The 18,192-nt window shown below is 46.8% G+C and overlaps 1 protein-coding gene across 1 annotated transcript in view; it reads right to left on the bottom strand.

Annotated features, from left to right (window-relative positions):
* The window catches only part of LOC135901678 (mucin-22-like), a 96,542-nt gene that overhangs the window by 57,008 nt on the left and 21,342 nt on the right, over positions 1–18,192 (bottom strand). The window contains exons 6-17 of the mRNA XM_065431522.1: positions 17,544–17,717; positions 17,382–17,462; positions 16,527–16,729; positions 16,257–16,421; positions 16,106–16,189; positions 15,907–16,034; positions 14,339–14,567; positions 14,188–14,286; positions 8,073–8,150; positions 7,884–7,990; positions 7,742–7,800; positions 7,604–7,655 (exon numbers count right to left, since the gene is read on the bottom strand). Coding sequence (XP_065287594.1) covers positions 7,604–7,655; positions 7,742–7,800; positions 7,884–7,990; positions 8,073–8,150; positions 14,188–14,286; positions 14,339–14,567; positions 15,907–16,034; positions 16,106–16,189; positions 16,257–16,421; positions 16,527–16,729; positions 17,382–17,462; positions 17,544–17,717 — 1,459 coding nt within the window. The remainder of the gene's footprint in view (positions 1–7,603; positions 7,656–7,741; positions 7,801–7,883; positions 7,991–8,072; positions 8,151–14,187; positions 14,287–14,338; positions 14,568–15,906; positions 16,035–16,105; positions 16,190–16,256; positions 16,422–16,526; positions 16,730–17,381; positions 17,463–17,543; positions 17,718–18,192) is intronic.

The following is an 18,192-nucleotide window of genomic DNA, read 5'->3' as shown; positions in this document are numbered from 1 at the left end:
GCTCCGATTGACGTCAGATTCCTCAAGGAGGTCCCTACAAACAAAGCAAATCAATGGCTGTGAAAGGAAAAATTTGTAAGTTACGGTCGGATGGGGCTCAAACGCGGGCTTCCGAGGGGTGCGAGGCACGCACGGTTCCCCGACATCACGGTGTCTTCACGCTTCTGGTTAACTAGGGTGTGGCTAGTGCGTGCGTCATTGCACACTTCAGGTTAATGAACTCCTCGCGGGCAAGCGAGCACGTTTTGATCTGGCCTTACCGAGGCGCAGTTAGAAGGTAGCGGCGTGTCGGTACGCAACGAAAACAAAAACGAAAAAAAAACCGATATTGTTTGATCGGAACGAAAACGTAACCAAAACGCTATATTTATTATTTTGTTTTGGAGTCAAACCGAAATATTTGTTGTCGGTTTTCGGTTCAAGGGTAAAGTCAGACAACGTTAGCATTAGCGTGTATCTCGGGTAGGGATAGTGCGAGCGATAGCCGGTCGAGCACTCCACTAACCTAAGCCTATCGCTCGGTGCACTAGCAGATCGGCAGCGTAGCAAAACCAAGGCTTGCGCGCTGAAGAGCTCACCGTTTCGTTTTCTACGGGTAGAATGCTTTGTTACCGAAGTTGTATTGTTCGTTTATGTTAGTTTTATCGGAACAGTGGCCTCGCATTTCCGCGAGTCCTGCTCAGTGCCTTGACTCAAGGCACTGAGCCTCATCTCAGAATTCACTTATTGATAAAAATAAATACCATGTTTTATCGTTATACTGCTTCGAAAATATTGCATGTGAACCAAAACCGTTATGAAACACTACGGATCTTTTTTTTTTGCGTTCCGGAGCAGAATCGGAACGGAATTTTTTTCAGTGGAACGAAACTAAAAGCAGAAGCAAAAATACTTCGTTCCGACGCTCTGGAACGCCGGCGACAGCTTGCGTGGACAAGGGACACGCGGAAAAAAAAACATTTCACCAAAGGTACAACAATGCTTTCGCATTCCCACACGTAAGCAGTCTTAAGTGTCTCTGCCTAGTATTTCTTTATTGTGTCGCCCTAGACGTGCGGTCTTTCACGCGATTTTGTCGGAATTCTCATGGATGATATTGCGCGTGCCAGATCTTGTAAGGTGTTTAGAGCGCGCCTCAGACAATAATAATCATCCAGCACAAAGCCCGCGAGATATGGCGAAGCACGCAGTAATATTTAGCCAGTCTGTAGAGATCTACAAAAAATTATCGAGGGCAATAACTTTACGCTAACATTGACCGAGACAATAGGTACGCAAACTCACTCAGAATCAGACCTTCCCGTAAGTCGGAGTCCGAATGAGTCCGTTTGAACAGAATACTAGTAATCTGAGTCCGATAAAGAGAGCACCGGCTGAGTGGAATTTTAGTGAGCCTGAGTCAAAGTGAGCCCAGCTGAGTATAATTATGGTGAGTCTTAGTGAAAGTCTGCTGAGTAAGATATTAGTCAGTCTGAGTCCGAGTGAGCCCCAATGAACCCGATTGAATAGAATACTAGTGAATCTGAGTCCCAGTGAGCCTGACTGAGTATAACACTGGCGAGTTTATAAGTCCAAATGAGGGTCAGGCTGAGTAGAATTTTAGTGGTTCTCAGTCCGGAGTGAGGGCCCGGCTGACTATAATTTTAGTGAGCCTGAGTCCCATTGAGCTCGTCTGAATAGAAGTTTGGTGAGTCCGAGTCCGAATGAGGTGGCTGCGTAGAATTTTGGTGAGTCTTAGCCCGAGTGAGCCCGGCTGAGTAGAATTTTGGCAAGTCTTAGAGTGAGCCCAGCTAAGCAGAATACTGTTGTATGTGAGACCGAGTGAGCCCGGCTGAAGAGACTGTTGTCTTTCCTTTTTTTTGTGTACTCCAGACCAATTCGTCAAAATATTGCCTCGGGAAGCACGGCTAAAGGATGAGGAAATGCTTGATTTGGCCATGCCACCCTGGCAGAAAAGCCGCTACATTATACTGTGCAGTAGCATAAAGAAAAAAGCCCATGACGAACAAGCACATAATTATGCTATACAGTTGATAAAAAAATCTAAGCACAAAAGGGAGTGCATTATCATACATATAATCGGTGCGCACATGGGAGAAGTTGCAGTACTAAATAACATTTTATAAAACATTATTACACACTTATAAAACACAATGTAAGGAATTTCAAATATAGTGAATCTGAGTTCGAATTAGTCCGCCTGAGTAGAACACCGTTGAGTCTGAGTACGAACGAGCCCGGCTGAGTAGAATTTAGTGAGTCCCGAGTCCGAGTGAGCCGTAAGCAAAAAAAATATATTTGTGAGTTCATCTGAGTGAGCTCCGTTTCTTCTTTCTTTTTACCGACCTATGAGCGAGACTATAGTAAACTAGCCTCCACATTCCGGCTTAACTATAACGGAAACGAAACGCCTACGTTTGCTAATGCTAATACAAACGGCATAGCGTTCCCACAAGACCACTGGTCATTTAGGAGGGAGGTGTTTCGTCTCCTACTAAGATTCTACTCAAGTGTATGCATGAACCCGAGTCTCTAACAATGTTGACACTTGCCGGCATTTCAGGCAGTTCAACGAAGCTGCGTAGAGAGTTGACGGGGACGTAATGTACTTGACGGTACGCACACTTTCATCGTTAAACCAGCTCTACTTACATGTACACCTCCACAGAGATTATATTAAACCATTAGTTGATCTAGCAGTTAGAACTTAAAGATGCCATTCAGACGGAGCAATCGCCTGCAACGGATGCAATGCTAAATCCCGACACAGTAGCTTAAACTGGGTACTCTCTGAAGTGAATAACCTTTCGCAGAATTTTTTTGAATAAAATAGATACACTGGAGTTACGGCGTTTTGAAACGACTCCAATTCAGCAGCACGTTCAACGTCAGCTCTTCCTCGCAACGCGTGTTCTTGCCCAACGCGGGTGCAAGCGCCGGTGCAGGCACAGGTGCAACAGGGAGCGCTGGCTTACGCCAGCGCTCCGCGCTAGTTTTTTACCTCTCTTCCTTTTTTATTATTTCGTCACGCGGGAGAATCCCTCCTCAAGTTTCGTCTCAGTGAGTTCCCGTGATCAGCGATGTGTCCCCGCGTTTTCAAAAAAAATTTATCGCACGAGATAAGCTATTATGAGGCGCACACAGCCCAGATAAAGATACGAACGTAACCGCACAAATTACGCAAACATCTCTTTGACAAAATGCGAAAGTAGACGTTGTTAGCGTCTGGCACTCACATCACCCTCTCGAGGAAAGGCGAAAGCAGTCGCCACAAGCGTCTACTAGACAAATAAACTTACGCCCACCCTAGAAAAAATTGAAACTACGTGTGTTTGTCTAATTTCGCTTTCCGCATAATGTTTTGTAGCAAAAGGAAATCGCTAAAAATAAATTTCATCATGATTAAAGTTCTTTAATTGGCTTATCACTGTTACCAACCAATCCGGTGCGTGGACCATGAAACGCTAAGTAAATAAAACAAAAAGCAAAAAAGGGTAAGCCGTGCAGACACGAACACAAGAGAAGTGGACAACACGAACGCCACTTCTCTTGTGTCCATGTCTGCACGCCTTACCCTTTTTTGCATTAAGAATTCTTACCAACTAGCTCAGCTTTCTGTCGTTCTAAGCTATGGAAGTAAAGTCTGCGCGACACCTACCAGTAAAAGTAGGCTCGCACTGGCGCCTATGGATACGCGCGCTCTTCATGCAGCGTGTCCCAGCAATGATGCATCGCATTCTTAAAAAAAGACGGGCCATTCTACGCGAAGATAACCCAGTGCATATTCTTTACAGTCGAAAGGAGCAGCCGCCAGAATTTCTTTTGTTGATACCATTCAATTGAAATTGAAATAGAAACTTAGAACTGGCATGTTTTCAGCCAGGTACTTCTTGCCTGTTTATTTTTTTTCCGTCTGATGAAGAAAGCCCGCGCAAAATGAAAAATATCACGTAACCAACCGTCTGCCCGCACCCAAAACGCGGCTCCCGGAAACACGCTTCACAGGAGTTAAGGCACGTTTACACCGAAGGCGGAGCGGACAAGCGGATCCGGCCAAGCGGCCGCGTATTTTCCGCTTTGCGGAAAATACGCGGCCGCTTGGCCGGATCGCGCCCGGACCGATTTTTTCCGCGCGGACAAGTTGGCCGCTTTGGCCGCAGCCAATCAGAGCCCCACACTGAGGAAGCGCTGGTGAACGAATGTAACCGAATGTGTTTCTCTGGGCTTATCGCTTATGTTCTTGAAAAGCGTCAAAACGGCAAGTTGGGCCAGTTGGTTAGGATTCATAGTAAGGTTTGTTACAGCGCAACACAAGACAAGGACAAAAGAAGGTATTAAACGCCTACACGGCGCCATGTCGTCGCTTTATACCTTTTTTTGTCCTTGTTTTGTGTTGCGCTGTAACAAATCTTGAAAAGCGACTACACAAGGGGCGAGTAAAATGCCAACGATCTCGTCTTCTTCGTCTGAGCTCATCATTTTGCAGAAGTAAATAGCGGACGGGAGCGCGCCTATCCACGACGAAAAAAATATCGAAAGTGCGCATACAAACCCAAAGTGCCGTGAGATGGCGGCATGTCCCTGAAATTGCTAAAGAAATTGCGAGACGCCCCGCCTTCCCTGCGACGTGGGGCGCCAGGCAATCCGTCCGGTCTGAACAGGCGCGCGCGCTCACCGCCTCGCCGCGTTGGAAATCCGCTTTAGCCGCTTGGACGCTCCGCTTTCGGTGTGAATGTGCCTTTACTGAGCACACTCTTTCCAGCCGCCTCAACCACCGGTTATCGGCGCCCGTTCCTTATCTACACCAAGGCGCCGCGCTGCCGCTAACTCCTCCGAAACGTGCTTGAGGGCGCTGCTTTTTCATGCGGGCGGGTGGACGGTTGGTCACGTCAATTTTTTTTTTTTCGTTTCTCGCGGGCTTTTTTGTTATGAGCGACAAAAATGAACGGGCAAAAAGTGCCTGGCTGAAGAAGCGTGGAGTTTCAGGTTTCTTTCAATTTCCTACAAATTCTTCATTGGCAGCATGGCAGTCAGAGCAGTGATTAAAATAGCTAATTGCAATAATTATTAAACTGAATGGTGCCAACCAAAATATTACTGGCGGTTACTCTACGCGACTGTGAATATGCACTTGGTTATTTGTAGAATGGCCCGTCGTTGTGCAAAACGTAATATATATATATATATATATATATATATATATATATATATATGTATATATAAGCCTGCGCAAAACTGAAATAAAAGCACGTGACTGCGCTCGTGCGCTATCGTACTGCAGCGCGCTCAACCGTGCGTCGAGCCTGGCGCTTATCCGGGACGACGGCGCTTCCTCTCCGCGTGCCACCGCCAAAAATGCTGACGCACTGTGAAGCGCGATGCCTACAGTCGCGGCCGCTCCCTTCGCCACGGTCCGCGCGCAGGGTTCTTTCGCACGAACCGCGATCGAGAGCGCTGCAATACGATAGCGCACGAGCGCAATCACGTTGTTTCATTTCATATTGCGCGGTATTTCTTTAAACGCCGAAAAAGAAAATCGCCACGCAGCATGTACATTGTCACAAAAAAATGGATCGCCCGTTTTCTAACCGCGCAGTTGCTGCCGGAGCACAACGCCGCCACCCTTCCCTCCCCCTCCCATACCCCCACGGCCTTTCGCTCGACGGAAGACGGCGCGCTTGCTCTCCGCTTTATCCCTCGCGCGCGCCAGATTGAGCCGTGATCGGCGGCTTCCCTCGCGTGCTTTCACTCGCACATACAGCATACGACGCGCGGCGACGGTGATATCGCCTTTAGACTTTATACCTGAACCTCACGGCGACGCCGACCGCAAAAATGCACCTGGAGTGTCCGTACAATTGCTATCGCAATAAAACCTCCCATACATATCCCAGACATATACATATCTAGCATCGCGGCAGGACAATCAACACCGACTGTGGCGTGTGTTCTGTCGCGCGTAAAGATAGCTTCTCTGCCTAATGTTATTTCTTGGGGCTGTGCAGGCTTTACAGGCAAAGATGTCCTCTCACTCGCCGGTTGGACGCACTCCTCCTTGAGGGGATTCCTTCTAACCTTGATTGGTTTTCTGTCATATCCACACATTTCAATAAGAACGCAGGTCCCTACAGGTGATTCCATTTTAGTCAGCTATACGTCTGACAGCCTGGAACAGGCAAGGGTTACAAGAGCGAAGGTGGTGGACAAGCTATTTGCCTTACTTGCCTTGGCCCTCTTAAACCACCTCGCCCATAGTATAGTGTACAGAGTTCCTGGCGCGCTATCTTCTCATCTGCTCAATGTATTGAGCCTAAACAGAGACATTACCTTTAAGTTACGCAGACATCTAAAATATGCCCACATTCACGTCATTTTCTTCGGCCCTTCGCGTACGAAGAAAAAATTGTGACAGACAAACGCATAGGCAAGGCAGGAAACCTGTATAGCTTTCTTGGTGTCCGATCTCAAAAACTAAAATAATTACTCCTCGGCGACCGGGTTGTGTGCCGTGGTGACCGCGTGCTCAAGCGCACTTCAGTAGCTTGATTTTCTTCCTGGTTTTGAGCCTTCATAGAAATGACAGGGCGCCAATAATTTCTGACGTCCGCAGCAAAGACGTGATATCTACACCATCATCGGTCGCTTATCGGTATCGCGAAACACCTTACATTTGAAACGTTACGCTGGAAGAGTGGCTGGTAAGCATGCTGCGGCTGCGAGCATAATCCATGCCTTGTCGTAATTATGGGTCACCCGAACACAAAATCAGGGCCGAATTGATTAAGTTTTTCGTTCGCAAGCAGTACGTGATATATAATGTGATCGGACAATGGAGTTTGTCAAAAACCGCTTCACAGTATGAACTGCATTGTATATTGGGACCCAGGATCAATCGTTCCCAGTGCGCAACAAGCTGACATAATATATCTCGCTTCACTAGCATATTTTTTTTCAGCGTGGGAAAAGCTCAGAAAGAGGCGTTGCAGAAAAAAGTTTAATTGGGTGTTTTAAACGATGGTCTAGAAATATCATATAAGCATATCTGAATAAGTTAATATTCAAGAGGATGGTTAATTCTAGCCAATTTATTAGATTGAATACAAAAGATATGTTGGTGTTGACGTAACATCGATTTGCGCAAGGTGATTGCGAACATCACCTCATAAACTTTATCCCCGTAAATTCCATTGATGCGAACTTTTTTTCGTTTTTGATACCGTGGTTAACGTTAGCCGGGACAGCGTGCGTATTTGCGCAGTAGCTGTCAACAGGGTGCGCTTCGAGGTTGATATGCCTGCCGTCGCATCATGTTATCTAGCTCGCATGTGTCCCGTGGTGCTACGCTTTGTATTACGCCCCACGCCGACATGACTGTCCTGGTTTAGAAGTAGCAATTAATTATTCTTCTTTAGTGTGGTATGAATTATCTTCTTTTTCTGCCATAAAGGGGTTGTGAACTAACCTCTGATTTTCCATGCGTTCCTGAGTGAAATGGCAGCAAATTAATGTTCAGCCATTAGGTTCCACATTGGTTTCAGCACATTTTCTTTGTATTTGCGCTGGCGCCTTTCACTCTAGTCTGTCACCCGGAAGGAAGACTTACGAATGATAGGTGTTGTACTTGACGTCTTCCATAAACAATGATGGAGGTATGTCTGGGAAAAAACAACAAAGAAAGCGAAAAAATAACGACATACTTGAGAAGGCACTCTTCGGCTAAACATCCAGCAGCATAGCTTACACAGCGTATTTTCGAAGTGGTTGTAAGTAGCAGCCGTGTCAAAGATCGAGCCGTGCCATCTGAAATGTTAGCTTTTTTTGTAAAGTGAAGGGCCAATAAATCTCGTAAAAAGACATTTCTAGAAATAGTTCATTGAACTGACCGAAATTGAAGACCCATACTGCCGTAGTAGCTCCAGTAGTTCTTGAGGATGATGTTTAGTGTTTGAACATAGTCAGTAAGAACATTCGACGGGTCGACGTCAGGCACCTGTCAGGATTGCGAGTGAACAGGCCGAAAAATTAAAGCTCACAGACGCTTGAAAGTAACACTTTCTGTGGGTGTACTTTACCCCATGGTAGTGCTTCTCGCGAACTTCCGAGTCGCCGATAAGGTGGCTGCTAAAGGACTGGACCTTCAAGTCTCGTAACTGAGGAAATAATAAAAAAGGTACTTTAAGAATGGCAGGAAATAACTTGTATGACTTATCTTACATATTGTCACGCTGCAGTGGCGATTAAAAAAGCAGAAAACACAACCACAAATCGTCATTCATAAATATGACGCTATGTTTGGCGAACTTGTTCCCAGCAAGCAAAACGAACACTCGAGTAATAACGAAAGCGCGCGCTCAGTCGGCGATCGTCGAATTCCATTTTGCAGTTCGAGTCGGTCCAGTTTTCGTACACCCGTCACCGTGAACTCTAGACCAATCGCTAGTGATCGCGTAGATTCGAGAAGGCGCAACACTGTTTGCGTCACACGTGCAATTTGATTAAGCACGCGTTCTAAACATGGATTTCGCGACAACATTCACAAAGTTCCGGACAGGGAAAGCGCGTCATGCGCGAGACCGATAACCCGTTAACAGTGACAGTGTCAAAACCGGTCATGAGAAAAAAAGTGAAACAACGAGCGGCGATATTATAAAATGTAAAGCTATCGTCTCCCCCATAACTGTTCTTCGTCTGCTCTTTCTTACAATTAGTTATTACTGTTCGAAACATGAGGCAGCCTAAGCCAGAATACGCAGCTTCTGTATCATGTGCATTTTCCAGTGCTCTTAAAACTTTTATGCAGTTGTTTATTATCCAGACTTACGAGTACGGGAGTCGTATTCCTGCACACACACACACACATATATATATATATATATATATATATATATATATATATATATATATATATATATATATATATATATATATATATATATATATATATATATATATATATAGCGTATTATGCGCACAGTATGTAATTTCAACAGTTTCGACTCGACCGGTGGCCCGGTCGGAATTGCTGAAATTAAATACCTGATACCTGTACTGTTTACCTTGTAGCATCGCTCAATTTCTCTCTGTCTCTCTCTCCATTTCTCTCTATATATATATACATTTATATATATATATATATATATATATATATATATATATATATATATATATATATATATATATATATATATATATATATATATATATATATATATATATATATATATATATATATTGTTACGGCTGAGATGGATTTGTTTACAAGATGATCGAAGGGTCGTAGAGATGAGATCGCAGCCAGTCGCGCATTTTCTACAACGCGCACACTTCTTCCATCTCCTCTTCTTCGGCTCCACCGCGCAGCGTGACATCTTCCTCAGGCGCAGACGACGCCCGTCGGACTAGTTAGGGAACTACATAATTGGTAGTTCTTGATTCGGGAACTCTATGATGGCAGTGCTTCAGGCGGGCCACATGAACCACTTGAGTCTTCCGCAAACGGCGATTATTGGCGGTCAGTTTGGAGATGACGTAGTTGACGTCACTTAATCGGCTGAGTATCACGAATGGACAGCTGTACATTGAGATGAACTTGCGATACAAGCCTTTCTTCCGTAGAGGCATCTACAGTAAAACATGATGGCCAGGAGCGAAAGTGACATGTCTATGCCGAGCGTCATAGCGCGCCTCGGTTCAAGCTTGCGAAGAGAGCGTTCTTAAGCGAGCTAGCCGACGCGCTTCTTCGGCACGACACAATGTCCGCTGAATAGATGTGTCTTCGTTCAGTTTGAATGGCAAAATTGTGTCCAAGAACGTTTGGGGACTGCGAGCATACAACAGATAGAAAGGCGCATACCCGGTTACTTCGTGCGTACATATGCGTACGTGACAAAGGGCAGCACGGCATCCCAATTCGCGTGATCAGCTGAGACGTACAGTGACACCCTGTTGGTAAGCGTTCGATTCGTGCATTCGGTGAGGCCATTTGTTTGTGGGTGGTAGGGCGTTGAACGGCGATAAGCAAAACCGCAAAGGGCGCAGCAGTTCTTCAACAACGTCAGCGGTGAATTGCCGTCCACGGTCACTTATAACAACATGTGGAGCGCCGTAACGCAGGATGACAGAATGAAGCAGGAAGCACGACACATCGGCGGCGGTAGCAGAGGTAGGCGCCCCAGTCTCAGTACAGCGCGTCAAGTAGTCGGCGCAAACAATAATCCTGCGACGGCCGGTAGAGCTCTTGGAAAAGGGGCCGAGCAAATCGATACCAACTTTTTCAAATGGTAAGGTAGGTGGTTTCACTGGTTGCAAAAAGCCTGCAGGAGGCGTCGCCGGCTTCTTATGACATTGACAACCTGGGTAACTTGAAATGTACTGTCTTGTGCTGTGCCATAGCTTCGGCCAATAAAAGCATTGGCGTAATCGATGAAGCATGCGAGCAAAACCGTCGTGGCCCAATGTGATGTCATTATGCATGGCGAGAAGAATAGCAGTACGCAGGCGTTCAGGAACGACTAGGAACAAGGAAGCGCCTTCGAGAGAATAATTCTTTTTGTAAAGCAAGACGTTACATAGCGTCAAGGGCGTTGTCTGACCTGACGTTCGGGCAGCCTCCAATAGGGGTATAAGTCTAGGATCACAACGTCGTTCACATTTAAAGGTACTGAGGTCAGGAAACCTGGTAATGCTGGCAAGATAGTCGTCGAAGTCGTCCTCGTTAGCGGTGGAGTATGGCGACAGGAGACGAGACAATCAGTCGGCATCGGTATGACACCGATCGCTCTTGTAGCCGACAGAAAAGGTATATTCTTGAAGGTGTAACGCCCAATGTGCCAGCCGTCCGGAAGGATCCCGCAGTCCAACACGCCAGCAAAGAGAATGATGATCCGTTACTATCTTTAAATGGCGACCGTACAGATATGGCCGAAATTTCTGGATGGCGAAGACTACTGCCAGGCATTCAAATTCGGTGACAGTGTAATTTCGCTCCGCTCTCGTCAGTGTCCGATTTGCGTACGCAACGACGTGCTGGCGCTTATGTTGAAGTTGAAGGAGGACGGCGCCAACGCCCACACCGCTAGCGTCAGTGGGTAGCTCAGTCATGGCCTCGGGATCGAAATGGCGCAAGACCGGCCCAGAGGTTAGCAGATACTTCAGCTGACGGAACGCGTCTTCGCACCCTGTAGTCCATACGTACGGACTGTCTTTGTGGAGGAGGCACGTGAGTGGGTGAGCAAGTTGAGCGAAGTTCATAATAAACCGGCAGAAGTACGAACACAAGCCAAGGAAACTACGGAGGTCTTTCGCTATCTTTGGTTGGCTAAAATCGCGCACTGCAGTAATCTTTTCAGGGTCATGTCGAATACCATCTTTGTCGACGAGAAAACCGAGTACGAGATTCTAGCGCTCACCGAAGTGACACTTCTTTTAGTTTAAAGCCAGTCCAGCGTTTTGTATACGGTCCAGTACGACGCCAAGTCACCCATTGTGCTCCTCAAGCGTTTTGCCAAAAATTATCACGTCATCGAGGTAGCACATGCAGATCTCCCATTTAAATCAACACAGCATTGTGTCCATAAACCTTTCAAAAGTTGCTGGCGCGTTGCATAAACCGAAAGGTTTATGCAACGTGTAACGCGATAGAGTGGAACGCAAGAGTGGGACGCGATAGCGTTAACGCACCCCGTTCGCACCACCCACTCATTCGCTCGGCATGCTCTTGAGTCACACAAAGACGAAACGTGCGCCTGAGCAAGCGGAACGAGCCAAAGAACTCGGTGTCTCGGAGGGAGAAACGATCTACGCGAGCCAAACGTCGTGATCGGCACGGACAGCCGGGCCGCGACGCGCCATGAAGGCAGACGCGATCATGGGGCTGACGCCTCGATGGGATCGTCCTCTATCTCGCTTGGGAGCACCACGCAGACGCATGACTCCTCCCCACCAGCACGGCACACATCGCAGGGGACGCTTTCCCACTAGACGCGCTACGGCGCAGCGATCACGTCAGAGACGTCCCGCATCGGACGCTGCACCTAGGAATCGCGCTGTGAGCGGAAAGAGGAGCCGCGTCACCTAAACACGAACACGAAGGGGAGAAGCGGGCGAGTGGCGCGCCACCTGTCGGGGCAGTGCCGTACATTGGGAGGAGGGGGTCTTCTGTGTTTGCCGCAAGATGGCTCTGCGTGCATGCCAAGCGTAGAAGAAATGTAGCGGAAACGTGCTTTGCTACGTGTTTAACTGCGACTTCTGTAATTTACATGCTCATAATTACCGATATACACCGCAGTATAACCTTCTACGGCACGTTTCTAAGGCAACACCGCATTCACTAGAGGCGCTTTTGTCGCGCTTTGAACTATCGACCTCATGACTGAGTGGTAGCGTCAGCGTCTCACGCTCCGGAGACCCTGGTTCGATTCCCATCCAGCCCATTTTGCAAGTTGTTTTTATTTATGAATCACTATCCACCATTTTTCGCTCATAGCCAACGCCGCCGACGACACCGGCTTTTCTGCGACACGAGTGGAGGGGGAGAGAAAGTTCCTGCCGGTAGATGCGCTTATGTCACCGGAGGTGAATGTGATAGCGGATAGTGCAAGATAAGAAAAAAGATGTCCTTTAATTTTCTTACGAGAATTCCTTTAACATACCACATCTTAGAGTGTATTCTTCTACGCCTGGTCGCTTACTATTTCTGGGCGGTCTTCATTTCCCTCTCCTTTCAAGTTTCCTCTCTCCGAGGTGTCTCTTCCAACTTCTTAAATATTAAGCGGAACCTCCCTGAACGGGAACTGTCCAAGACGTGCGTAGCATCATATAGCGATCAGCAGGCCGCAGCCTCGGGTGCCGCTGGCCATAGTGACGCCACTGGATAACGCAGGCAGACTTTCATGCCTATTCCAATAGCAATAAGATAAGAATAATAAAGGCGAGTGAAAGAAAGAGTACTAAAAGACAATCCGAAGAAAACCACAGACTGCGCACAAGAAGCACTCGTCACTTTTGCTGACAAAAGAAACATTTTCTCGGCAACAGCTGCGCTTTCCAATACATTTTTTGTGGTTTCTCCCTAAGTGCTTGTGACACCTACTGAACCAAACGAAATGTGTCACCACTAGAACTTTTTATTAGTATTATTAACAGTTTTTGCTAAGAAAATGGCGTAAATTGAGTCTTTGGTTTGTCAAATGTTTTTAGTATACAATGGTCGAAGCTACAATTATTCTTTTGATTCTGAACAAATCCTAGTGTATACAATAATACCAGAAAATTTTCGAGCTCTTTGCCTACATAAAAATTTTCAGAAATGTTCCTTCAAGAAAGAAAAATATATCAAAATAAATCAAATCTTTATTTCCACCATGTACATTACAGATGGAGGACAACGGGAAAAAAGGCTGCCAGCAGGCGGCTTGACGAGTCCGCAGCCCCCCATATAAAGTATTGTATTTTAATATTTTGAAAAATTTTTTGCATTTTTCTACCAATTTGAGCACACTATTAGAAAAAATCCATTGCAAACAGACTGAAATTTTTCAACGACTTTGCTTAACAATCTGCAATGTTAGAAGCAGTTGTCGTTGAATACCTAGGTCCGCTATCCATCCCCCCCACCTCCTTAACCAGTCTGCAGTCGAGATAAGCAAGAGATGTTTAGAGTTGTGGTGGGAGAAAAAGCAGGGAAGGAATTGATAGGACCGAATCCGTTACAGGGGCAGCTAAGTATACAAGGTAGATATAGAGGTTTTAAGGGAGAGAGAAAATATTAAGGGGAAGTAGGCAAAATGCGAGAACGATTATAGCATACCTGATTAGCTCAAACAGGCTACGTGACTATTTGTCAGCGGCCCGTTTCAAATGGGATGACAATAAATCATATTCGTAATCATCCTGATCTGCCGTACACCTCTCCTGGAACCCGGTATTCCGCAAACAACATTACGTTTACGGACACGCTAAAATTCTCTATTAGCGCTTTTTTGTGCTACGGATAGAGGCAGTACATACGAATTTAGGATAGTTTGCAAGCGGGGAAAATGAGCAGGTCTCTTTCTTAATTTAGAAGGTCTCTAACAAGGTGCCACATAAATATAGCTCATTACGTAAATGTCAAGCGTTGAAGGTGGCGGCGCGCACAAAATAAGCTCACGATGCAACAGCGAAAGTAAGGGAAACACTGGGACTAACCTTGGCAATAATCGCCTGCCTCTGGCTCTGTCCGAAGCGGCTGGAGTTGCGCACAGTTCGGAAGAGGTGCTTCTTGAGCAGCTCCATGGTCCTGTTGATCTGCGGGGACAGACGTCTGAGGGCGAGTCCATATTGCGGCGCCCGAGCTCACCGTGTGGAAGTTGTCTTTCTTCTCGAACGAGTCCACCTGCAGCTGGAGGAGCGGCAGCTTGTAGATGCCCTCAAGGAGGCGCAGGCAGAAGCGCCAGCGCTTGGCCGGCGTGCGAGTCGGTATCTCGCGCGCGAACTTCAGGTGCGCCAGGTCGCGCCCGTCGTTGTGCGGCAGCAGCGGCGACAGGGCCAGCACCACACGGAAGCCGATGTAGTTCAGCAGGACGTTCCTACGAGGAAGAACGCAGAGCAGGTCTCGAGTGCGAACGTTGGTCACACATCTGCACAAGCATGATAGTGGCAGGGCTCGCATTCGCGAAGAAAGATGTTACGCTACAGCTGACAAGCCAGAGAGTCGTGATGTTGGACATATTAACGAGGGCGGCCGGCCAATGGCAAGCAGCTCTTACTGGCCAAAAGCTTTGTGAATTTGGCCCCTGTTTCGTAGCCTTTATCGGTCACAGGAAAGTGGAGACTTCAGTTGAGCAACCGCCGGAGCGAGCAAGGGGAGCTTCAGCCCGGCGCCAACGTTTTTACAAGGGAACTTGGGCTGACGAGGTCAAGTCCCCTTGTCGAAGCGTTGGCTTCGAGGTGAGGCTTCCCTCTGTCCGATCAATTGCCAAATGTAAGTGACACTTAGAACACTCCGGCATCGCAGCCAACATACATTTTTAATCGTTTGGCAAAGTCCTGCGGAAATCCATAAGATAGCGGAAGATTCATTAAAGGGAATTATTACCATCCATACGACAGTAGCACAAAGCTACAGGTAAAACGCATGAGAAAATCCCAGAAAGCTGCAAAGTTGAAGAAGAAGAAACGGCCTGGTGCATGACAATTACTCTCTTCCATGTTTCGTCGTTTGTGCACCGAACAAAGTGAATGGATCAAATTAGATTATACGGTTTTACGTCCCAAAGCTATAATGTAGCTACTGTGGACGCCGTGGTGGGGAGTTACCACCAGGGAGCCAGGGCTCTTTAGCGTGCACCAAAGACTCGATGCACGAGTATTATTTTTGTAGTCCGTCCCCGTCGGACTCCGACCGCTGCAGCCTGGAATCGAAATTGTTAGCGCGTGTTCAGAAGCAAAACGCCAGCGTAAACCTCCTCAAACATCAAAGCTGCGATTGTTTGCTGACATGTTTCTGGTATATTCGCTCGGGTAGCGCTCCAAAAAGCTAGTTTCGTGAAAAGACTATCGTGGAAGAATAAGGCTATTATTTCGCACCAGAAAAAGCCCTAACTATTTTCCACTTGGTTACATTCTCGATAACGCCACACTTCCTACTGCAGAATCATAAAGAGCGGTACAGCAACGCCACAATTTGATTGTCTGCGTCTTTCCGCCGCATATGCCCGACACAGACCAGCTGCAGTAACTCAGAGAGTACGAAGTCATAGGCTCTATTCTCGACCGCGGCGACGCATTGCCATGATGGCGGAGTGCAAAAATGTTCGTGGACTTAGCTTTGATAACAAGCGGCCACGCAAATGTCCCTATGCAAAAACAGAATGGTAGTGAGCAGCGTAACACGACCTAATAAACAACTTAAATGATGGCTCTTACTTCTCAAAGGCGATCGTGATATTATGCACGTCTTCCAAAAACGTTGTGGTAGGGATGACAAACTCAACCTCCGAATCCAAGACCGCAATTCCATCCACCAACGTGCTTAGGAACGATCCAACGTCAAACTGCGAGAGAAAAGACGATAGCTCCATCTGAGCGAAAACAGTCCCGGTATATAAACTCGACAAAAACAGACCTCTCTCCGTTTGTCGAGATGCGGAAGAGACTTGCGGTGGTGCTCTCTGGTGTAGTCGGTAAGCCGGCGACTCTTCTCCACCATCTGTGATCATTGTAACGGCACAACCTAAATCGTCAGCCGGAGGAAAGCCACGAGAAAGCGGTCGTACCTTGTTCACTTCTTGGTCTACGTCGAGGACAGGCTCGGCAAGCGCCTGTATATTTTTGTCGCTGTTCACGAGCGACATAGCCTTCGTCACCAGCTTTTGGTACGTCGCTACAACGTCGCCGACGATGTAGGCGTCTTCTGGAATCACCGCCTTGGGCTCTCGAAACTAATGGAGGAAAAGCGCGCGCAGAACTATCGTACCCTTTTCAAGGATCGCTTACGCTCAAAGAATCCGCGAGTGCGCGTCGGGTCTCTGCCATACGAAACGTACCACAAACACCCATCCCGACCCAGTGGTGGAGTCGGTCTCGAGTGATGGAGCGAAGAACGGGTGCACCGCCAGCTTGCGGGCAGCAAATGCGATGACCTCGGGAACTTCCACGTCCATCGGTTCTTCGTCGTAAGGCCAGTCCGTAAGCCGAACGTCATCCAACGCTGCTTGCAATGCCATGGCTGGATTCCTCATAAGAAAACCTTGATGCAAAAAATTTACTTTTCTAAGCATAAGTCTAATCAACTAGGAAACGTTGATTAGATTTATGCACAGTAGTTTGCTTTGGCTGGCACTCCAGTTAGAAACAAGTTGACGATTAGTTAGCGGTGATTTTTTCCGCCGGGGGATGCTTCACCGAGACGAAAGCAAAGAACTTCGTTACCAAAGAGTTTGTGCTCGTCAACTTACCAGGAGGAACGAACAGCAAAACGCGCTTTAGTGACATGTACGTACAGTTTCGAGTGATAGAATTGCCTTAATAGCCCTTTCTTTTATGTCTATAGCTCCTGTTTGTCTTATTTTCCGTTGTTTCTGTTTTGCGCCTACTTCCAGTTTCTGTTTTAGCTTGCCTATTGTTTGTGTTTTATGTCATAAGCATTATCAGTCCAGCTAAGTTCCCTGCAGAATACAGGCATCTCTCATCAATATATAATTACTTATGTCCTACTGGTTATACCAATAGCCTTGGATTATATCTTCTGTCATGGTGAAAATTATGTCCCTATAAGAAAGTCGAGTATTCATTTTGTGATTTCAAACGCCGCCGTGCATACAACTGGCACGTATTTCACGGCAACGTAGAACCGCCAGCTACATACTGCACCCACTCGGCCCTAGTCTTTCGGCACTTACTTTTATCGCTACAGCCTTGAAATATCTTGACGACGTTGTGAAGAAGAGGGTCTGTGTACGTAGCATGGTCGAGAACATTTTCTGCAAAGCACAAATTAAGAGGCAGGTAGCAATAAAAAAGTTCCAGAAGGACTTATTTGTTAAAAACACGTATCATCTTACCGTAGATGAATTCCATCGTTTTCTGTTCAGTGAGCTGCACCACAAGATCATCCACAGAAACTTTCTTCCTGTTCGGTGGGTACGGGTGCCTACGGACCCAGCCACTGCACGCGAACTCGTAGAAATTTGTGCAGGGCTTCTGGGCCAGGTCTGTGAAGGCGTGCAGTCGTGCACCTGGTTGCCAGAAAACGTGGATCGCAAATAATTACGTCTTGATGTTCATTTGCAACACTAATGTTCTTTCACGTAATTGCGTTAAAATAAATTGTAATGGCGCAATGAGGCCCCTATTTCCACATTTATTCTAGTCTTACATGTGCGATAATCCCCCAGGAAGGCTAAAGTGTAGAAGCGGCTTGATGGTAGTCCTGATAGCTCCATTTGTTTCCCTTGATTCGGCTAATATACCATGTCAAAGGCGTACCACTAGACTCTCTATTTTAGTCTTAAAATTTGTGCAGCACCTCGCACGCAGCTATATCTGAGTGGGTATATAAACAGCTAGCCATATAGAGTGGCCACCTAGTTTATCGCGTATCTTTGATGTACTGAGCCTACTTGTCAACCACGGATAGAGCACAAGCTATGACAAAGACAACAGCTGCGAAAATGCATATTAAACCTAAAGACTCACCGCAGCAGAACTGAT

Source organism: Dermacentor albipictus, chromosome 1, assembly GCF_038994185.2.
Source record: "Dermacentor albipictus isolate Rhodes 1998 colony chromosome 1, USDA_Dalb.pri_finalv2, whole genome shotgun sequence".
Taxonomy (NCBI): domain Eukaryota; kingdom Metazoa; phylum Arthropoda; class Arachnida; order Ixodida; family Ixodidae; genus Dermacentor; species Dermacentor albipictus.
Note: the sequence above shows the minus strand (reverse complement) of the source record. Positions and strands in the feature narration are given on the sequence as shown.